The 17,327-nt window shown below is 45.5% G+C and overlaps 1 protein-coding gene across 1 annotated transcript in view; it reads right to left on the minus strand.

Annotated features, from left to right (window-relative positions):
• Positions 1 to 17,327, minus strand: part of LOC140203298 (anoctamin-4-like) — a 138,073-nt gene that overhangs the window by 5,007 nt on the left and 115,739 nt on the right. Inside the window, exons 23-25 of the mRNA XM_072269312.1 lie at positions 14,999 to 15,118; positions 12,993 to 13,098; positions 9,935 to 10,141 (exon numbers count right to left, since the gene is read on the minus strand). Of these exons, the coding sequence (XP_072125413.1) occupies positions 9,950 to 10,141; positions 12,993 to 13,098; positions 14,999 to 15,118 (418 nt within the window). The 3' untranslated portion in view covers positions 9,935 to 9,949. The remainder of the gene's footprint in view (positions 1 to 9,934; positions 10,142 to 12,992; positions 13,099 to 14,998; positions 15,119 to 17,327) is intronic.

Consider the following 17,327-nt stretch of genomic DNA (forward strand, 5'->3'; position numbering starts at 1 on the left):
ATGAGCCCATGGTTTCAAAGGAAAAATTCTAGCATGGATAAAGCAATGGCTGATTGGCAGGAAGCAAAGAGTGGGAATAAAGGGAGCCTCTTCTGGCCGGCTGCCATTACTAGTGGCATTCCACAGAGCTCTGTGTTGGGACCAATTCTTTTTACATTATCTCAATGATTTGGATGATGGAATTGATGGCTTTGTTGAAGATAGGTGGAGGGGAAAGTAGTTTTGAGGAATTAGAGAGACGACAGAAGGACTTAGATAGATTAGGAGAATGGGCAAAGAAATGTCAAATGGAAGACAGTGTCAGGAAGTGTATGGTCATGCACTTTGGTAGAAGAAATTAAAGGGTTGACTTTTTTAAATGGAAAGAAAGTACAAAAAAACTGAGGTGCAAAGAGACTTAGGAGTCCTTCTGCAGGAATCCCGAAAGGTTAATTTCCAGGTTGATTCTGTAATGAGGAAAGCAAAAGCAATGTTAGCATTCATTTCAAGGTGACTAGAATATAAAAGCAAGTTTGTAATGTTGAGACTTTATAAAGCACTGGTGAGGCCTTCCTTTGAATGGAATCAAGCTGGCTGAGGACACTCTGTGAGACATCCATCTACAATAAGCAGGCATTCTCCATGATACTTCGTACCTGAGCTTTGTAAACCGCGGCTCTGCCCTCTTTGTCCAGTTTGGATGCTACTTTCTGCAGAGCTCCAAGCCTTTGTCCAGCCTTGTTTGAAATTGTGGAAAGGTGTTTATCCCACACCAACTTGCTGCCAATATTAACACCAAGGATTACTAGCTCCTTCTTTAAATCCAGCTTGCAGTTCCCAAAATACAGGTCGAGGTTAGATGGATTCCTCTTCCTAGACATCACCATTGCCTTGCACTTAGTAGGCTCAAAGGTGACATTCCAGTCGTCTGCCCAGGCTTTCATCCTGTCAAGATCCCTATTCAGGCCTGCTGCCACTGTATGACTCTCTCCTGCTTGTGTACTGGTGTTATTGACGCTATTTTCCACTGTTCTGGGAATGCACCACTCAAGAAGCATAACTGGAAGAGGCGGCGGAGAGAACTTGCAAGTTCTGCACTGCATTCCTTTAAGACCCTAGTTGGAATCTGGTCAGGGCCAGATGCTTTATCAGGCTGAAGCTGTTGCATAATTTTCCTGATGTCTTTAGGTTTGAAGATGATTTTGTTCAACGAGGTGGTAGTAAACTGCTTGCCATCTGGTGGCTGGTCATTAGCATTTGTGAGCCGACATTTATCTGCAAAAGCACGACAGAAAACATTGGCCTTATTCTTTGCTGATGTATGTACAGACCCATTGTGCTCAATGACAGGGATGTCAGAGTGGCCTGTTCTCCCAGAGAGGGAGTTCACAGCATTCCACCACTTCTTGCTGCTAAGGTTACCACTGGTTAAGTCATTTTTGAGTTTGATGTTATGATTTCTTCAGGCCTGTCTCTCTGCTCGATTGTATGACTGCCTAGCCTGTGCAAACTTCTCCTTATTAGCAAGGGTGTTGCACTTCTTTAGATGGCAGTAGAGACGATGTTTCTTCTTTGCTGCTTGTCTGCACCTGTCATCAAACCATACTTTATCGCCAGGCTTCTTAGGAACAATTTTGCTGGGAATGTGAATGTCCATGGCTTATCGCCAGGCTTCTTAGTAACAATTTTGCTGGGAATGTGAATGTCCATAACTTCTGTAAGCTTGGAGCAAGCCTTCTCAAGGTCCTTGTCTTTGAGAATGCGAGACCAGTCAGTTGATGAAAGATGACCACGCATATCCCAAAAGTTGGCTTTGTTGTAACACCAAACTTTCCTCTTGAATGGCTGGTCACGGTAAACTGGAACACCCAACTTCACTAGCACGGGGTCATGGTCTGAAGAACCCACTGGAGCCATAGTTGTTGCCTTAGCGGGTAGGTCCGTCATAACAAGATCAAGGGTATACTCCCCCCTTGTTGGGTCAGACACAATGTGCTGCAGACCAAGACTATCAGCTGATTGTAGTGTGCACCGGCCAGCACTGTCAGTTGTTCGGCTGCCCAGCCAGTCCTGGTGTTGGACATTGAAGTCCCCTATAAGCGTCACAGACTGTGCACTGAACTCTGTCAACTTGGGGAAGGTGTTACTGTCCAGGTATTCGAGGACGTCATTGGTGGCACTAGGAGGTCGGTAGCCGGCACCAGTTAGTAGCTTCTGTGACTGATGAGCCACGGTGAACCACATGAGTTCCAGGTCTTTCGGATCTCTCCCAGGGTTATGGTGTATTGCAATACCCTCCAAACAGTAAACAGCAATGCCACCTCCTGATGTTCCCTCCCGATCTCTGCAGCAACACATTGAGTAGCCAGGGATGGTAGTGTAGTCCGTTGCACCTGGGACTGATGAGTTGAGGAATGTTTCAACAACAATAAAGAATGAAGGTTTCCCTTCAGTGCAGAGGTTGGCATTTGATGGCTCTGGGTCTGTATTCACTAGTGTTCAGAAGAATGAGTGGTGATCTCATTGAAACCTATCAAATGGTGAAAGACTTTGATAGAGTAGATGTGGAGAGATTGTTTCCTGAAATGGGAGAGTCTAAGATCAGAGGACACAGCTTCAGAATAAAGAGGTGTCCTTTTATAATGGAGATGAGGAGGAATTTCTTTAGCCAGAGAGTGGTGAATCTGTGGAATTCTTTTCACTGGCATCTGCGGAGGCCAAGTTTTTATGGATAGTTAAGGCAGAGTTTGGTAGATTCAGGGCATGAAGGGATATGGGGAGAAGGCAGGAGACTGGGGCTGAGAGGAAATTTGAATTGGTCATGATGAAATAGCGGAGAAGACTCGATGGGCCAAATGCTCTAAATCTGCTCCCATATCTTATGATTTTGTGTTCTTATGGAGTACAGGCCCAGAGCCATCAAACACTCCTCATATGTTAAACCTTTCATTCCAGGAATCATTCTTGTGAACCTCCCCGGGACCAGCTGCATTGGCAGCACATCTTTTCCTAGATAAGCCACCCAAAACTGCTCACAGTACTCCAAATGTGGTCTGAGCAATGCATTATAAAGCCCCAGCATCACATCCTTGTTTTTATATTCTGGTCCTAGGGACATAGATGGAACGTGGGATATAGCATATGGATAGATTATAGATTGGAGAGGTAGTCAAAATCTTTTTCCCTGTGTAGGGGAGTCTAAACCTGAAGGCACAGGATTAAGACAAGAGTGGAAAGATTTAAAAGATACCCGAGGGCCAATTTACACAGCCTGTGGTGGGTATGCGGAGCGAGCTGCCAAGGGAAGTGGGAGAGGTGGGAACAATTACGACATTTAGAAGAAACAGTCAAGGTTTCAGGCTGAGACCTTTCATCAAGACTCATCATAATGCCCTGAAGGGTCTCGGCCTAAAACAACAACTATATATTCAAATTTATAGATGCTGCCTGACCTGCTGAGTTCCTCCAGCATTTTGTGTGTGTTACTCTGGATTTCCAGCGTCTGTAGAACCTCTTGTGTTTATAATTTTAAGGATGGGTGGATGGATAGGAAAGGTTTAGAGGGATATGGGGCCAAATGCAGGCAGGCAACTTGGTCAGATTGTATGATTTGGTCAGTGGGGCCCTGTCTCTGCAGCTCCCTGGGGACCTTTTATAGGGAACTGTTAGCTGCACTTGTGAATATCCTTGGTTGAAGTTCAGGAAGGGGACATAGTTACAAGATAAAGGGCGGTCAGTTAAACTGAGGTGTGTGGGAAATCTTTTCTCATAGAAGTGATAAACCTGTGAAATTCTCTGCCCCACAGCATAGTAGATGTGAAGCCATCAGAAATATTTTAAGAGAGTTGAAGACTGGAGCCTGAGGGAGGTAGACCGGAAGTCAAAGCCTGATGGCTGAAGCCTAGGGGACTACAGTCCTGTCCTGGTTTGTAGGACTGGAGGGGGGTGTGTGTCTGAGTGTGAGTGTGTGTGAGTGAGTGAGTGTGTGTGTGTGAGTGAGTGAGTGTGTGTGTGTGTGAGAGTGTGAGTGTGTGTGTGTGCGTGTGAGAGAGTGTGTGTGTGTGTGTGTGTGTGTGAGTGTGAGTGTGTGTGTGTGTGAGTGTGTGAGAGTGTGTGTGTGAGAGTGTGAGTGTCAGTGTGAGAATGTGAGTGTCAGTGTGAGAGTGTGTGTGCGTGTGAGTGTGTGTGTGTGTGAGTGTCAGTGTGTGTGTGTGTGTGAGAGTGTGTGTGTGTGTGTGTGTGTATCAGTGTGTGTGTGTGTGAGTGTGAGAGTGAGTGTCAGTGTGAGTGTGAGTGTGAGTGTGTGTGTGTGTGTGAGTGTGTGTGTGTGAGTGTGAGTGTCAGTGTGAGTGTGTGTGTGTGAGTGTGTGTGTGTGTGTGTGAGAGTGTGTGTGTGAGTGTGAGTGTCAGTGTGAGAGTGTGAGTGTGTGTGTGAGTGTGAGAGTGTGTGTGTGTGTGAGTGTGAGAGAGTGTGTGTGAGTGTGAGTGTGTGAGTGTGTGTGTGTGTGTCAGTGTGTGTGTGAGTGTCAGTGTGTGTGTGTGTGTGAGTGTGAGAGTGTGTGTGTGTGTGAGTATCAGTGTGTGTGTGTGTGTGTGTGTGAGTGTGAGTGTGTGAGAGTGAGTGTCAGTGTGAGTGTGTGTGTGTGTGTGTGTGTGTGTGTGTGTGAGAGAGAGAGAGTGTGAGTGTCAGTGTGAGTGTGTGTGTGAGTGTGTGTGTGTGTGTTGTTGCTGTGTGCGTGTGGTGCTCTGTGTTGCTCTGCCAAGCATTGCGGGCATGCTTGGTTGGCGCCAGAATGTGTGGAGACATTTGTGGGCTGCCCCCAGCGTATCCATACATTGCTTGGTTGTTAATATAAACGACACATGAAACATAAATCAATGTGAATGTGAATCTGAGGAAGTTGATAAATGTCGGGGAACTGGAGGCCATGTGGATCTGCCAGAGAAGAGGAGCTGAGACCAGCAAAATTAGGCATGATCATATTGAATGATGGGATAGGTTTGAGGGGCAGAGTAGCCTCCTTCTACCATTCTTATTTTCTACTATTCACAAGACGAGCTGAGAGCGTGGATTGACACGTGGAATTAAAACATTATAGCAATTAGTGAAACTTGGCTGCAGGAAGGGCAGGACTACCAGCTTAATGTTCCAGGGTTCCAATGTTTCAGACGTGATAGAGGCAGAGGAATGAAGGGTGGGGAGGGGGTGGCATTGCTAGTCAGGGAAAATGTTACAGCAGTGCTCAGGCAGGACAGATTAGAGGGCTTGTCTACCGAGACCATATGGGTGGAGCTGAGAAACAGGAAAGGTATGAGCACGTTAATAGGGTTGTATTATAGACCACCCAATAGTCAGCGAGAATTGGAGGAGCAAATCTGCAGAGAGATAGCAGACAACTGCAGGAAACATAAAGTTGTGATAGTAGGGGATTTTAATTTTCCACATATTGATTGGGACTCCCATACTGTTAAAGGTCTAGACGGGTTAGAGTTTGTAATGTGTGTTCAGGAAAGTTTTCTAAATCAATATATAGAGGTACTAACTAGAGAGGATGCAATATTAGATCTCCTATTAGGAAACGAGTTAGGACAGGTGACGGAAGTCTGTGTAGGGGAACACTTTGGTTCCAGTGATCATAACATCATTAGTTTCAACTTGAACATAGATAAAGATAGATCTGATCCTCGGGTTGAGGTTCTAAACTGGAAAAAGGCCAAATTTGAAGAAATCAGAAAGGATCTAAAAAGCGTGGATTGGGACAGGTTGTTCTCTGGCAAGGATGTGATCGGTAGGTGGGAAGCCTTCAAAGGGGAAATTTTGACAGTGCAGAGTTTGTATGTTCCTGTCAGGATTAAAGGCAAAGTGGATAAGAATAAGGAAAACTTGGTTCTCAAGGGATATTGGAACTCTGATAAAGAAGAAGAGAGAGATTTATGACATGTATAGGAAACAGGGAGTAAAGTAAGGTGCTTGAGGAGTATAAAGAGTGCAAAAAAATATTTAAGAAAGAAATCAGGAGAGCTAAAAGAATACATGATGTTGCTTTGGCAGTCAAGGTGAAGGATAATCCAAAGAGTTTCTACAGGTATATTAAGAGCAAAGGATAAAACTGATCCTCTTGAAGATCAGAGTGGTTGGCTATGTATAGAACCAAAAGAAATGGGGGAGATCTTAAATGGTTTTTTTGAGTCTGTATTTACCAAGGAAACTGGCATGGAGTCAATGGAAATAAGGCAAACAAGTAGTGAGGTCATGGAACCTATACAGATTGAGGAGGAGGAGGTGCTTGCTGTCTTGAGGCAAATCAGAGTAGATAAATCCCCAGGGCCTGACAGGGTATTCCCTCAGACCTTGAAGGAGACTGGTGTTGAAATTGCGGGGGCCCTGGCAGATATATTTAAAACGTCGGTGTCTACGGGTGAGATGCCAGAGGATTGGAGAATGGTTCATGTTGTTCCATTGTTTAAAAAAGGATCGAAAAATTATAGGCCGGATAGTTTGACGTCGGTAGTGGGTAAGTTATTGGAGCGAGTACTAAGAGACAGAATCTACAAGCATTTGGATAGACAGGGACTTATTAGGGAGAGTCAACATGGCTTTGTGCATGGTAGGTCATGTTTGACCAATCTATTGGAGTTTTTCGAGGAGGTTACCAGGAAAGTGGATGAAGGGAAGGCAGTGGATATTGTCTACATGGACTTCAGTAAGGCCTTTGACAAGGTCCCGCATGGGAGGTTAGTTAGGAAGATTCAGTCGTTAGGTATACATGGAGAAGTAGTAAATTGGATTAGACATTGGCTCAATGGAAGAAGCTAGAGAGTGGTAGTGGAGGATTGCTTCTCTGAGTGGAGGCCTGTGACTAGTGGTGTGCCACAGGGATCGGTGCTGTGTCCATTGTTATTTGTCATCTATATCAATGATCTGGATGATAATGTGGTAAGCTGGATCAGCAAATTTGCTGATGATACAAAGATTGGAGGTGTAGTGGACAGTGAGGAAGGTTTTCAAAGCTTGCGGAGGGATTTGGACCAGCTGGAAAAATGGGCTGAAAAATGGCAGATGGAGATTAATACAGACAAGTGTGAGGTATTGCACTTTGGAAGGACAAACCAACGTAGAACATACAGGGTTAATGGTAGGGCATTGAGGAGTGCAGTAGAACAGAGGGATCTGGGAATATAGATACAAAATTCCCTTAAAGTGGTGTCACAGGTAGATAGGGTCATAAAGAGAGCTTTTGATACATTGGCCTTTATAAATCAAAGTATTGAGTATAAGAGCTGGAATGTAATGGTGAGGTTGTATAAGGCATTGGTGAGGCCGAATTTGGAATATTGTGTACAGTTTTGGTCACCAAATTACAGGAAGGATATAAATAAGGCTGAAAGAGTGCAGAGAAGGTTTACAAGGATGTTGCCCGGACTTGAGAAACTCAGTTACAGAGAAAGGTTGAATAGGTTAGGACTTTATTCCCTGGAGCGTAGAAGAATGAGGGGAGATTTGATAGAGGTATATAAAATTATGATGGGTATAGATAGAGTGAATGCAAGCAGGCTTTTTCCACTGAGGCAAGGGGAGAAAAAACCCAGAGGACATGGGTTAAGGGTGAGGGGGAATAGTGTAAAGGGAACATGGGGGGGGCTTCTTCACACAGAGAGTGGTGGGAGTGTGGAATGAGCTGCCAGATGAAGTGGTAAATACGGGCACACTTTTACTGTTTAAGAAAAACTTGGACAGGTACATGGATGAGAGGTGGATGGAAGGATATGGTCCAGGTGCAGGTCAGTGGAACTAGGCAGGAAAAAGGTATGACACAACCAAGAAGGGCCAAAATGCCTTTTTCTGTGCTGTAATGTCCTATGGTTCTATTACAGCACAATACAGGCCCTTCAGCCTGCCTGTTGTGCCGACATTTTAAACTATTCTATGATAAAGCTAACCCCTCCCTCCCATACAACCCTCCATTTTCCTTCTATCCATGTGCCTGCCTGAGAGTCTCCCTAATGGATCTGTGTCTACCACCGTCACTGGCAGGGTGTTCATCACCCCCACCACCCTCCCCACCTCTGACATCCCCTACACTTTCCTCCAATCACCTTAAAAGTATTCCCCTTGTATTAGCCATTTCCACTGAGGGTAAAAGTCTCTGTCTGTCCACTCAATCGATGCCTCTTATCATCTTGTACACCTCGACCAAGTCACCTCTCATCCTCCTTCACCCCAAAGAGAAAAACCCCAGATCACTTAACCTATCCCTCTAAGACATGCTCCCTAATCCAGGCAGCATCCTGGTAAGTCTCCTCTGTAACCTCTCTAAATTTCAGGTGGATTGGAGGAGGATACTGGCAGGGATGACAGCAGAGCAGATTTGGCTGAAGTTTCTGGCAATAGTTCACAAGCTGCTGGATAGATATGTCCCACAGAAGAAGTAGTTCTCAAACAGCAGGGGTACACAACTGACAAGGGAAGTTAAGGACTGCATAAAAGCCAAGGAAAGGGCATACAAGGTAGCAAAAGTGAGTGGGAAATTGGATGATTGGGAAGTTTTAAAATCTAACAAAAGGCAACTAAAATAACTATAAGAAGGGAAAAGATGAAATATGAGGACAAACTAGCCAGTAATATAAAGCAGGAAACTAAAAGTTTTTTTCAGTTATATAAAGAGTAAAAGGGAGGTGAGAGTTGATACTGGACCACTAGAAAATGGTGCTGGTGAGATAGTAATGGGGACAAAAGAAATGGTAGATTAATTTAATGGGTACTTTGCATCTGAATGGAAGAATGGGCAAAAAAGTGGCAGATGGAATACAGTGTTGGGAAATGTATGTTAATGCATTTTGTTAAAAGGAACAATAGTGCAGATTATTATCTAAAGTGGGGAGAAGGTTCAAACATCAGAGGTGCACAGTCCTCGTGTAAGACTGTGGTAAAGAAGGCAAATGCAATGTTGGCACTTATTTCAAGGAGAATAGAATTCAGGTGGAATTATGAAGCTTTAAAGACACTAGTCAACAGTCAACAGTTTTGGGCCCCATATCTTAGAAAGGGTGTGTTGTCATTGGAGAGAGTCTAGTGGAGGTTCATGAGGATGATTCTGGGAATGAAGGGGTTAACATATGAGGAGTGTTTGGCAGTTTTGGGCCTGTACTCACTGGGATTTAGAAGAATGCCGGGGAGGAGAATCTCATTGAAACCTACCGAATGTTGAAGGACTAAATAGCGTGGATGTGGAGAGGATGTTTCCTATGGTGGAGGTATCCAGAACTAGAGGGCGATCCTTTAGAACAGAGGCAGTGAAGATTGTTTTTAACCAGAGAGTAGTGAATCTGTGGAATGCTCTGCCACAGACTGCGGTAGAGGCCAAGTCCGTGGGTATATTTAGGGCAGAAGTTGATCATTTCCTGATCCGTCAGGGCGTCAAATGAAATGGTGGGAAGGCAGGTGTATGGAGTTGAGTGGGATCAGGGGTTAGCCATGATGGAATGGCGGAGGAGACTTGACGGTCTGAATGGCCTAATTCTACTCCTATGTCTTATGGTCTTATGGGTCACAAAGCCCTCAGTGACTGAGACAGAGAGACCAAGCAAGCACACTAGCTCTGGAAGCTTCGCCTGGTCTTGCGTTATTTGCACAGGGGCTGTCTGATTGGTTAACTCTTATCTGTGAATTTGAATGGAATGTTTCTAATCTATGGAGTATAAAAAGAGTTGACTACGACATTTTGCTTTCACTCACCAGTCTCTGCTCCTGTTACTGTCTGTTTGAGATTTTCTATGTTCTATTAATGCTGAATAAAACAATCATGAAGCAACAAGTTTTGTGCCTCTTCCCTGACTTCTGAAAGGACTTAGATTAAACACTTTTGAATCCAACAGGAGCTTCGGACTGCAAACTGCTCCTTGCTAAAGGAAAAGCTGTATTGAGACCCTGGACGCTTGTCGGGTAAGGGAATACCTCTGTGGATCACGCTCATGGCCATTCGTTGTGAGAGCCCATCCCACTTTTCCGTCTGTCGCTGCGTTCCTTCTGCAGCCTCTCCAGCTCCGCCTCATACATCATTTCCTGAATGAGATACTTCTCGCGGCGCATCCTGTCCCGTAGGTTCTTCGGTAGGTCCGGAATCATGTAGGCAATCAACGTCTTAATGGAGAAAACCAAATGCTGAAAGGAATAAGACAAGAACAACCTGATTGTGGAGCGATGATGGCAGGGTCTTGTCATGTTCCCCTCAGACAGCTCACTTCCATTTGGCCCCCACCAGACACTCAGCTCTCACTTGTTGGCTTCAAGTATAAAGTACATTTATTATCAAAGTATGTTTATATTATCCAACTTTGAGATTGTCTCCTAACAGGCAGCCACAAAACAAAGAAATCCCAAAACAAACTCCTTAAACTTGAAAAAACTGTCTAATGCCCAATGTGCAGAGACTGAAAACACACATCATGTCCGTAAGAAAATGAAAGAATAAAATAATCCATAAAAAAGACCATCGAACACCCAAAGTGCAATGAAAAATAATCATGCAAACAGTAATCACGATCAAATAGTATTTCTAAACTGAAGTGCGTAAGAGAATGTGAGGCCCAAAGATCAGCGCAGAGCCAAGTAAGCGCTGTGGAGCAGCGATCTTAATTGGCCCATGCCTCACTTCGGGCCCCGATACCCTGACCTTTTCAATCTGGTCCAGCGCTCAACTCTCCAACCGAATATTAGATTCTGCAGCTTTGAGCAGCGGTCTGAACCAGCTCGTTCCTCCAAGTAGCTGTTCACATGCGACAGTGGTCACGCCCCAGTACACCGCCACAGGCAGGCTGAACCAGGTGAGGGTAGCCAGCGGGCCTCAGACCCCGGTGAGATAGGGACTCGCCTGTGAAGTCAGCTCTGGTGGACTGGGTGAACGAGATCAACAGTGAGATCCAAAGCCATGGCGAGTGAAGGGCATGACAAGGCCCAGAAGAAGTCACAGTTACCCACGGCAACCAGGGAAGTCCCTGTCCGTGAACATTACTTGTACTGCTAGACCTGGACTTCTGAGGGTGTGAGAATGGAAATGTCCAAGTGCAACGGCTTTTCCACTTTAAAAACTCTCCTGCACGGGTCTCCCATCATCGCTGGACACGACGGACAACCACCACCAACTACGCTAAGCCCCAAGCGTTAAAAACATTATGCTGAACGTTTGTGGAACAAGGAAACCAGGCTGCCCCTTGTATCTGTACTCCCATCCAGTGAGATTTCACCTGATCTGTGATCCAACCTTTCACTTCGATCCTTAAAAATGATCACCTCACTACAGGAAGGATGTGGAAGCCATAGAAAGGGTGCAGAGGAGATTTACAAGGATGTTGCCTGGATTGGGGAGCATGTTTTCTGAGAATAAGTTGAGTGAACTTGGCCTTTTCTCCTTGGAGTGACGGAGGATGAGAGATGACCTGATAGAGGTGTATAAGATGATGAGAGGCATTGATCGTGTGGATAGTCAGAGGTTTTTTCCCAGGGCTGAACTAGTTAACAAGAGAGGACACAGTTTTAAGGTGCTTGGAAATAGGTACCGAGGGGATGTCAGGAGTAAGTTTTTCGTACAGAGTGGTGGGTGTGTGGAATGCACTGCCAGTGGCACTGATGGAAGCAGATACAATAGCGTCTTTTAAGAGTCTCTTGGATAAGTACATGGAGCTTAGCAAAATAGAAACTCTAGGCAGTTCCTAGAGTAGGTTACATGGTCGGCACAATATTGTGGGCCAAAGGGTCTGTAATGTGCAATAGAGTTCTATGTTCTAAAAATGATTACCTCTATTTGTCATAGAGAAGTACAGCACAGAAACAGGCTCTTTGGCCCATACAGTCCATGCCAAAGCCATTTAATCTGCCTACTCCCATCGACCTGCACTGGGACCATAGCTCACCATACCCCTACCATCCATGTACCTGTTCAAACTTCTCTTAAACTTTGAAATCGAGATTGTATGCATCGGCAGCTTCATTCCACACTCTCGACCCTCTGAGTGAAGAAGTATCCCCTCATGGTCCCCTTTGACCCTTAACCCATAACCTCTGGCTGTATTCCCACCCACCCTCAGTGGAAAAAGCCTGCTTGCGTTTACCCTGTCTATACCCTCATAGGTTCCCAAGGTTGTCACAGCTGGGGGTGGTGGTGGGGATAAGCTCCCACTACCTATAAAGTGCTCCAAATGGCGTGCGACTCTGACAACCAGGTCCAACGCTTGGCTTTCACGTGTGGCTTAACTACTAGGCCTAGTGGAATTGTTTCTACTGACAAGAGAACGGGCAAAGGCAGACCTCTGGCGCCTCAAAACCAGTTGCTTTGGGCAGGTGGGGCTCGTCAGCCTTGGACGGCAGCCTACCCAGGAGAAGGAAAACTCTGATTATAAACCCCTGCTGCCTTGCGGCCATACCCACCCATGGGAAAGGCCTCGGGAGTAAACCCCAAAGAAGAAAAAATCATGAGCTGGGGTCCCTAAGGCAGATGGATGTTGTTTACAACTTCACTCTGGCAACCTCTGCGACAACACTGGTGCCAAGCTGCCTCGGCACTTGCCCTTCCCTTGGACTACATCAGTGACGTGGAGAGGAGAAACCTGCTGCATGGGCAACAGCCGGTTCTTCAAATCTTCCTGCCCAGGCTTACATCCTTCTCACGGTCCAAAGACGCACTGGTTACGGTTATTAAGTTGAGGGCATGCTATGTTTGTGCTGGAAGAATGGTGACACTTGCCCCCAACACCGCCTCCGACTGTGTTGGTCGTTTACGCAAATGACGCGTTTCACTGTATGTTTCGAAATACACGTGGCAAATAAAGTTTATCTTTAATCTCTTTAACTCTTTACCTTTTGTCTTTAATTTCTTCCTCCTCAGAAGCTGCCTGATCTGTCCAGAATTCCTATCATCAGAACTGATCCCAGCATTTTCTCTCAAGTTGTCCCATCTTAACTATTGCCTGCCCTGCATCAGTGGACTGATGTCGGACAAACGACAGAGGACGCTTACCTCAAATACGATAATGAACGCTAGGCGTGCCGCTAGCACGTGCCAGAACTGTATCGTGTATGCGTAAGGCTGTTTCGAGTTGGGAGGCTCCCTGTAGTCACGGTACCTTGTATATGGTTAAAAATAATTTTGCAGTTATGGTTTGACCAAAACAGTTCTAAATTGGTACAAAGAATCCCTGTCAGTCATCGTGCAGTGATACAGTCACAGCAAACTGTTCATGCAACACTACAATCATACTGCAAACCCGCGCAATGATACAGTCACAACACACTGCCCATTCAACAGTACAATCATACCACAACACCCAGGAAAAGGTACAATCACAACACACCACCTGGGTAACTGTACTGTCAAAATTCATCACCTAGGCAACATTACAGTCGCTGCACACCCAGGGCAATAGTACAGTTGCCCAGCGCCTCCTGGGCAGGGAATACAGTCGCTCTACACGGGACTTGGTTTAGAATGCACTCAGCGGAGGCAGAGGGCTGAGTTCTGGTTACACCTCAGAGTCTAAAGCAAAGTCTGACACTTGGGATCGATGTCGCGGGAGGGACAGCTGCATAGTCAGAGCTACTGTCAAACCACTGAGCTCTCCTCCAAACCACAAACCAGAGGAATGGCCGGAAACACAGCAAGATCCCAAACGCAGGAACAAAATAAATGACCAGGTGGTCCTCTTGTACAGCTTGGCTGGAGTCCCTCTTGGCCCACAGCCTACAACGGAAATGCTTACATTGCCTGAAAGTCAGCCTGTCCAGATGGACAGCAGTCTCACAAAGTCACACCTCAACACCAACACACCGACTACTGATGCAGAGATCCACCAGTACATATTACCCCAACCCTCTCTCCCACACACGGTCCTGCTGAGCTGGGACCTGTTCACAGGGCACGTGCAGTGGCTGGGATAACAACAAAAATAATGGAAAAGTGGAGGGCCATGTGGGAGGGAAGGGTTAGATTGATCTCAGAGTAGGTTAAGAGGTTGGCACAATGTCGGCCAAAGGTCCTGTACTGTTCTGTGATCTAACATGCAGTGGCTTTGAGGGATGAGGGCCTTTTGAGAACCTCTGGAAATGATGACTGTACTTTCACCCTCCCCTCCCCTCTCTTCACCCCTCCCTTTTGTTTGTGTCTGCCCTCATCCATCATCTCCTGGCCACTGTCTCTCTATTCCACCCCTCACCCCTCCTCTCTGCCCAACTGGCTCAACCTGTCCATCTACCCTCTCCCTTCCTCAGTCCACCCATCACCTCAGGCTCCTGTCTCACTCCTTGTCCTCTATACTGACCATCTTCCCTCTCCATGCTCAGTCCTGATACAGCATTTCGACCTGTCTTATTGTGACAGTAGAAGAGGTCATGGACTAAATTCCAGTATTTTCTCCTCCCTTCCCTCTAATTCAATTCCCTATTCTGGCTCCCCTCTCACTGCCCCCCCCCCCTCCTCACTGGCCCATCAGCTCCCTCTGGTTCCCTTCCTCCTTTCGTTTCTGCTCTCTCCTTTCCTATCAGGTTTATTTTCAGCCCCTACCATTTCCACATATCACTACCCAGCTTCTCACACCATCTACCCTCCCCCACTCACCCACCTTGCCCCTCACCTATCAGTTTGTACTCCTCCCTCTCCCCTCTCCTCATGCTGGCTTCTGCCCCCTTCCTTTCCAGTCTTGATGAAGGGTTTCAACCTAAAACATCAACTGTTTTTTGCTCTCCACAGACGCTGCCTGACCTACTGAGAAATGCATCTACTACTTCCACACGTTCACTATCATTTGAGTGAAGAAATTTTCCCTCAGATTTCCCTTAAATATTTCACCTTCTATACTAAATCTATGACCTCTCGTTCTAGTCTCCAACATAAGAGGAAAAAGCCCATCAATACCCCTTATATACTCTATCTCTATGTAAAATGTTGGGGCTCTGTCCCCTAGTTCTTGTCTGAGTCGAGGAATGTACAGAGTAATGTTGGGAGGCAGTGCCAGGTCTCCAAGCCCCTACCTGCAGTATTTCACTTCAGTCCCAAAGTTGTCAGTGCCATTCGACAATGGTTCAGAGCGTGGTTCAAAATCCATCACCAGGAACACAGAGAGGCTGGCGTTGACGTAACCCACCATGCACCTGAGAAGGAGCCACAGACACACGTCACTTCATATCACACCCAATGACACAGATGATCAGGATCCATAGGGAACACACAGGAAGCTCAGACTTCCTGTTCCTGCTACCAGGAGAAGATGGAAGCTGACAGGACTGGACGGATATGCAATGTACAGACTCCACAACTCATTTGTTGGATCCGACTGTTTAGTTTTTAGATTAAACTGTTTAATTGATACTTTCTTTGCAGTTAAACAATTAATTATCTGCTTGTATTTTATATACAAGTAACTGACTAGTGTGCTTCCTAGTGGTAATAGTATGCAGATAATAGTTTAATATGCTATGGCGGTTATATAAAATATAATCTTGTGAAGCTCTGGAAACTCCTTTCTACTGCATTATTTGAATAAGTGCTATCTGATTGGTTGACTCTTATATACAAATTTGAATGGAATGTTCCTCATCTCTGTACTATAGAAATAGCTGACCATAAGGTAGCGTCATCTTTTCTTCACTTTCTCTCTCTCTTTGGCTGGTCGACTTCAATCACCATCTGTTCAACTTTCCTTTTTTTTAATCAAAATAAAACAATCATGAAGCAGCAAGTTTTGTGTCTTGTTCCTGACTTCTATAAGAAACTTAGATTAAAAATATCAGAATCCAAAATGTTCTCAGTATTATTTATTTTTTTATTTTCACAATTTTTTTTACACATAGGTTTGTCAATCTTTTACTCTGCTGCCAAATCTCAGGCCTCCATCTGGAACTTATCCAGTGTAGAGAAAGGGCACAGTGTCTGTGGGATTGGAGAGAAAGATGAAGAGATGAATGGGTCTGAGCACACTCTCACTGAGGTATCTCACCCTTGACTGAGACCCATGGAGAACAGAGCCCTACTCTCTGGCTAAACCCCGCCACCATCCCTGACCTAATCTATAAGCAGAACCACATTATTGAGTCTACTTCTCTCTGGTGTGGGGGGCATCGAGGATGAACTCACCAACATCCCCACAAATCCTGCCTGGATTAAAGACCATGATTTATGAAGATAGATTAAGCGAGCTAGGGTTTTTCTTTTGGAGCAATGGAAGGTCAAAGACAACTTAATGGAAGTGTATAAGATAAGAGGCATAGATCAAGTATACAGTGGGAGATTTTTTCCCAGGTGACAACAGCTAATATGAGGAGGCATAATTTTAAGATGATTGGAAGCATTTTAAGATTATAGGGGATCTTAGAGGTAATCGTGTGGCAGCAGCTCAATGCATCAAAGCATGCAGACATGGTCAAGAGGCTCAGTTGCTGTTCAGACCAAACATCAGAATGGGGAAGAAATATGATCTAAGTGACTCTGATCGTGGAATGATTGTTGGTGCTAGAGGGGGTGATTTGAATATTTTTTGAATATTTCAGAAATGCTGATCTCCTGGGATTTTCACAGACAACAGTCTCTAGAGTTTACAGAGAATGGTGTGAAAAACAAAAAAAAATTCCAGTGAGTGGCAGTTCTGTGGGTGAAAATGCTTTGTTAATGAGAGAGGTCAGAGGAGAATGACCAGACGGTTCAAGCTGACAGGAAGGCGATCATAACTCAATTAAGCACGTGGTATAACAGTGGTGTGCAGAAGAGCATCTCTGAACGCACAACACGTTGAACCTTGGAGAGGATGGGCTACAGCAGCAGAAGACCACGATCATACCCTCAGTGGTCACTTCAAAGGGTACAGGAGGAACCTAAAGCAGAGGTGGTGTTAGATGCCACAGGATGCATAATAGCTGATAAATCCCCAGGGTCAGGGTCAGGGACACCTACTGCTGTTCACTACAAGAATTGAGAGAGGAGATAACTGGGGCTCCAGTGGAGAATCTAAGGGACACCTACTGCTATTTACTACGCGATGAAGGAAGGAGATAACTGGGGCTCCAGTGAATAATTTTACATCATCGTCACCCCAGGTGAGGTGTAGAAGATGGAGGGGGGTGGGGTGGGGGGAAGGAGCTTATATTTCTTTATCTGAGCAAAAGGTGTCAGCAAGGTAACTACTGTCAGTGAACTTTATGTCAGTGGAAAGGAAATCAATCCCACGGAACCATTATACTGACAGAAGGGGCAAAGGCAGGTTATTAGCTCCTGAAAACCAGTTGCTTTGGGCAGATGGACTTGTCAGCCGTGCTTGGCAGCTCATCCAGGAGAAGGAAAACTCTGATATCAAACCTCCACTGCCCT

The sequence above is a fragment of the Mobula birostris genome, chromosome 9, assembly GCF_030028105.1.
Source record: "Mobula birostris isolate sMobBir1 chromosome 9, sMobBir1.hap1, whole genome shotgun sequence".
Lineage (NCBI taxonomy): Eukaryota > Metazoa > Chordata > Chondrichthyes > Myliobatiformes > Myliobatidae > Mobula > Mobula birostris.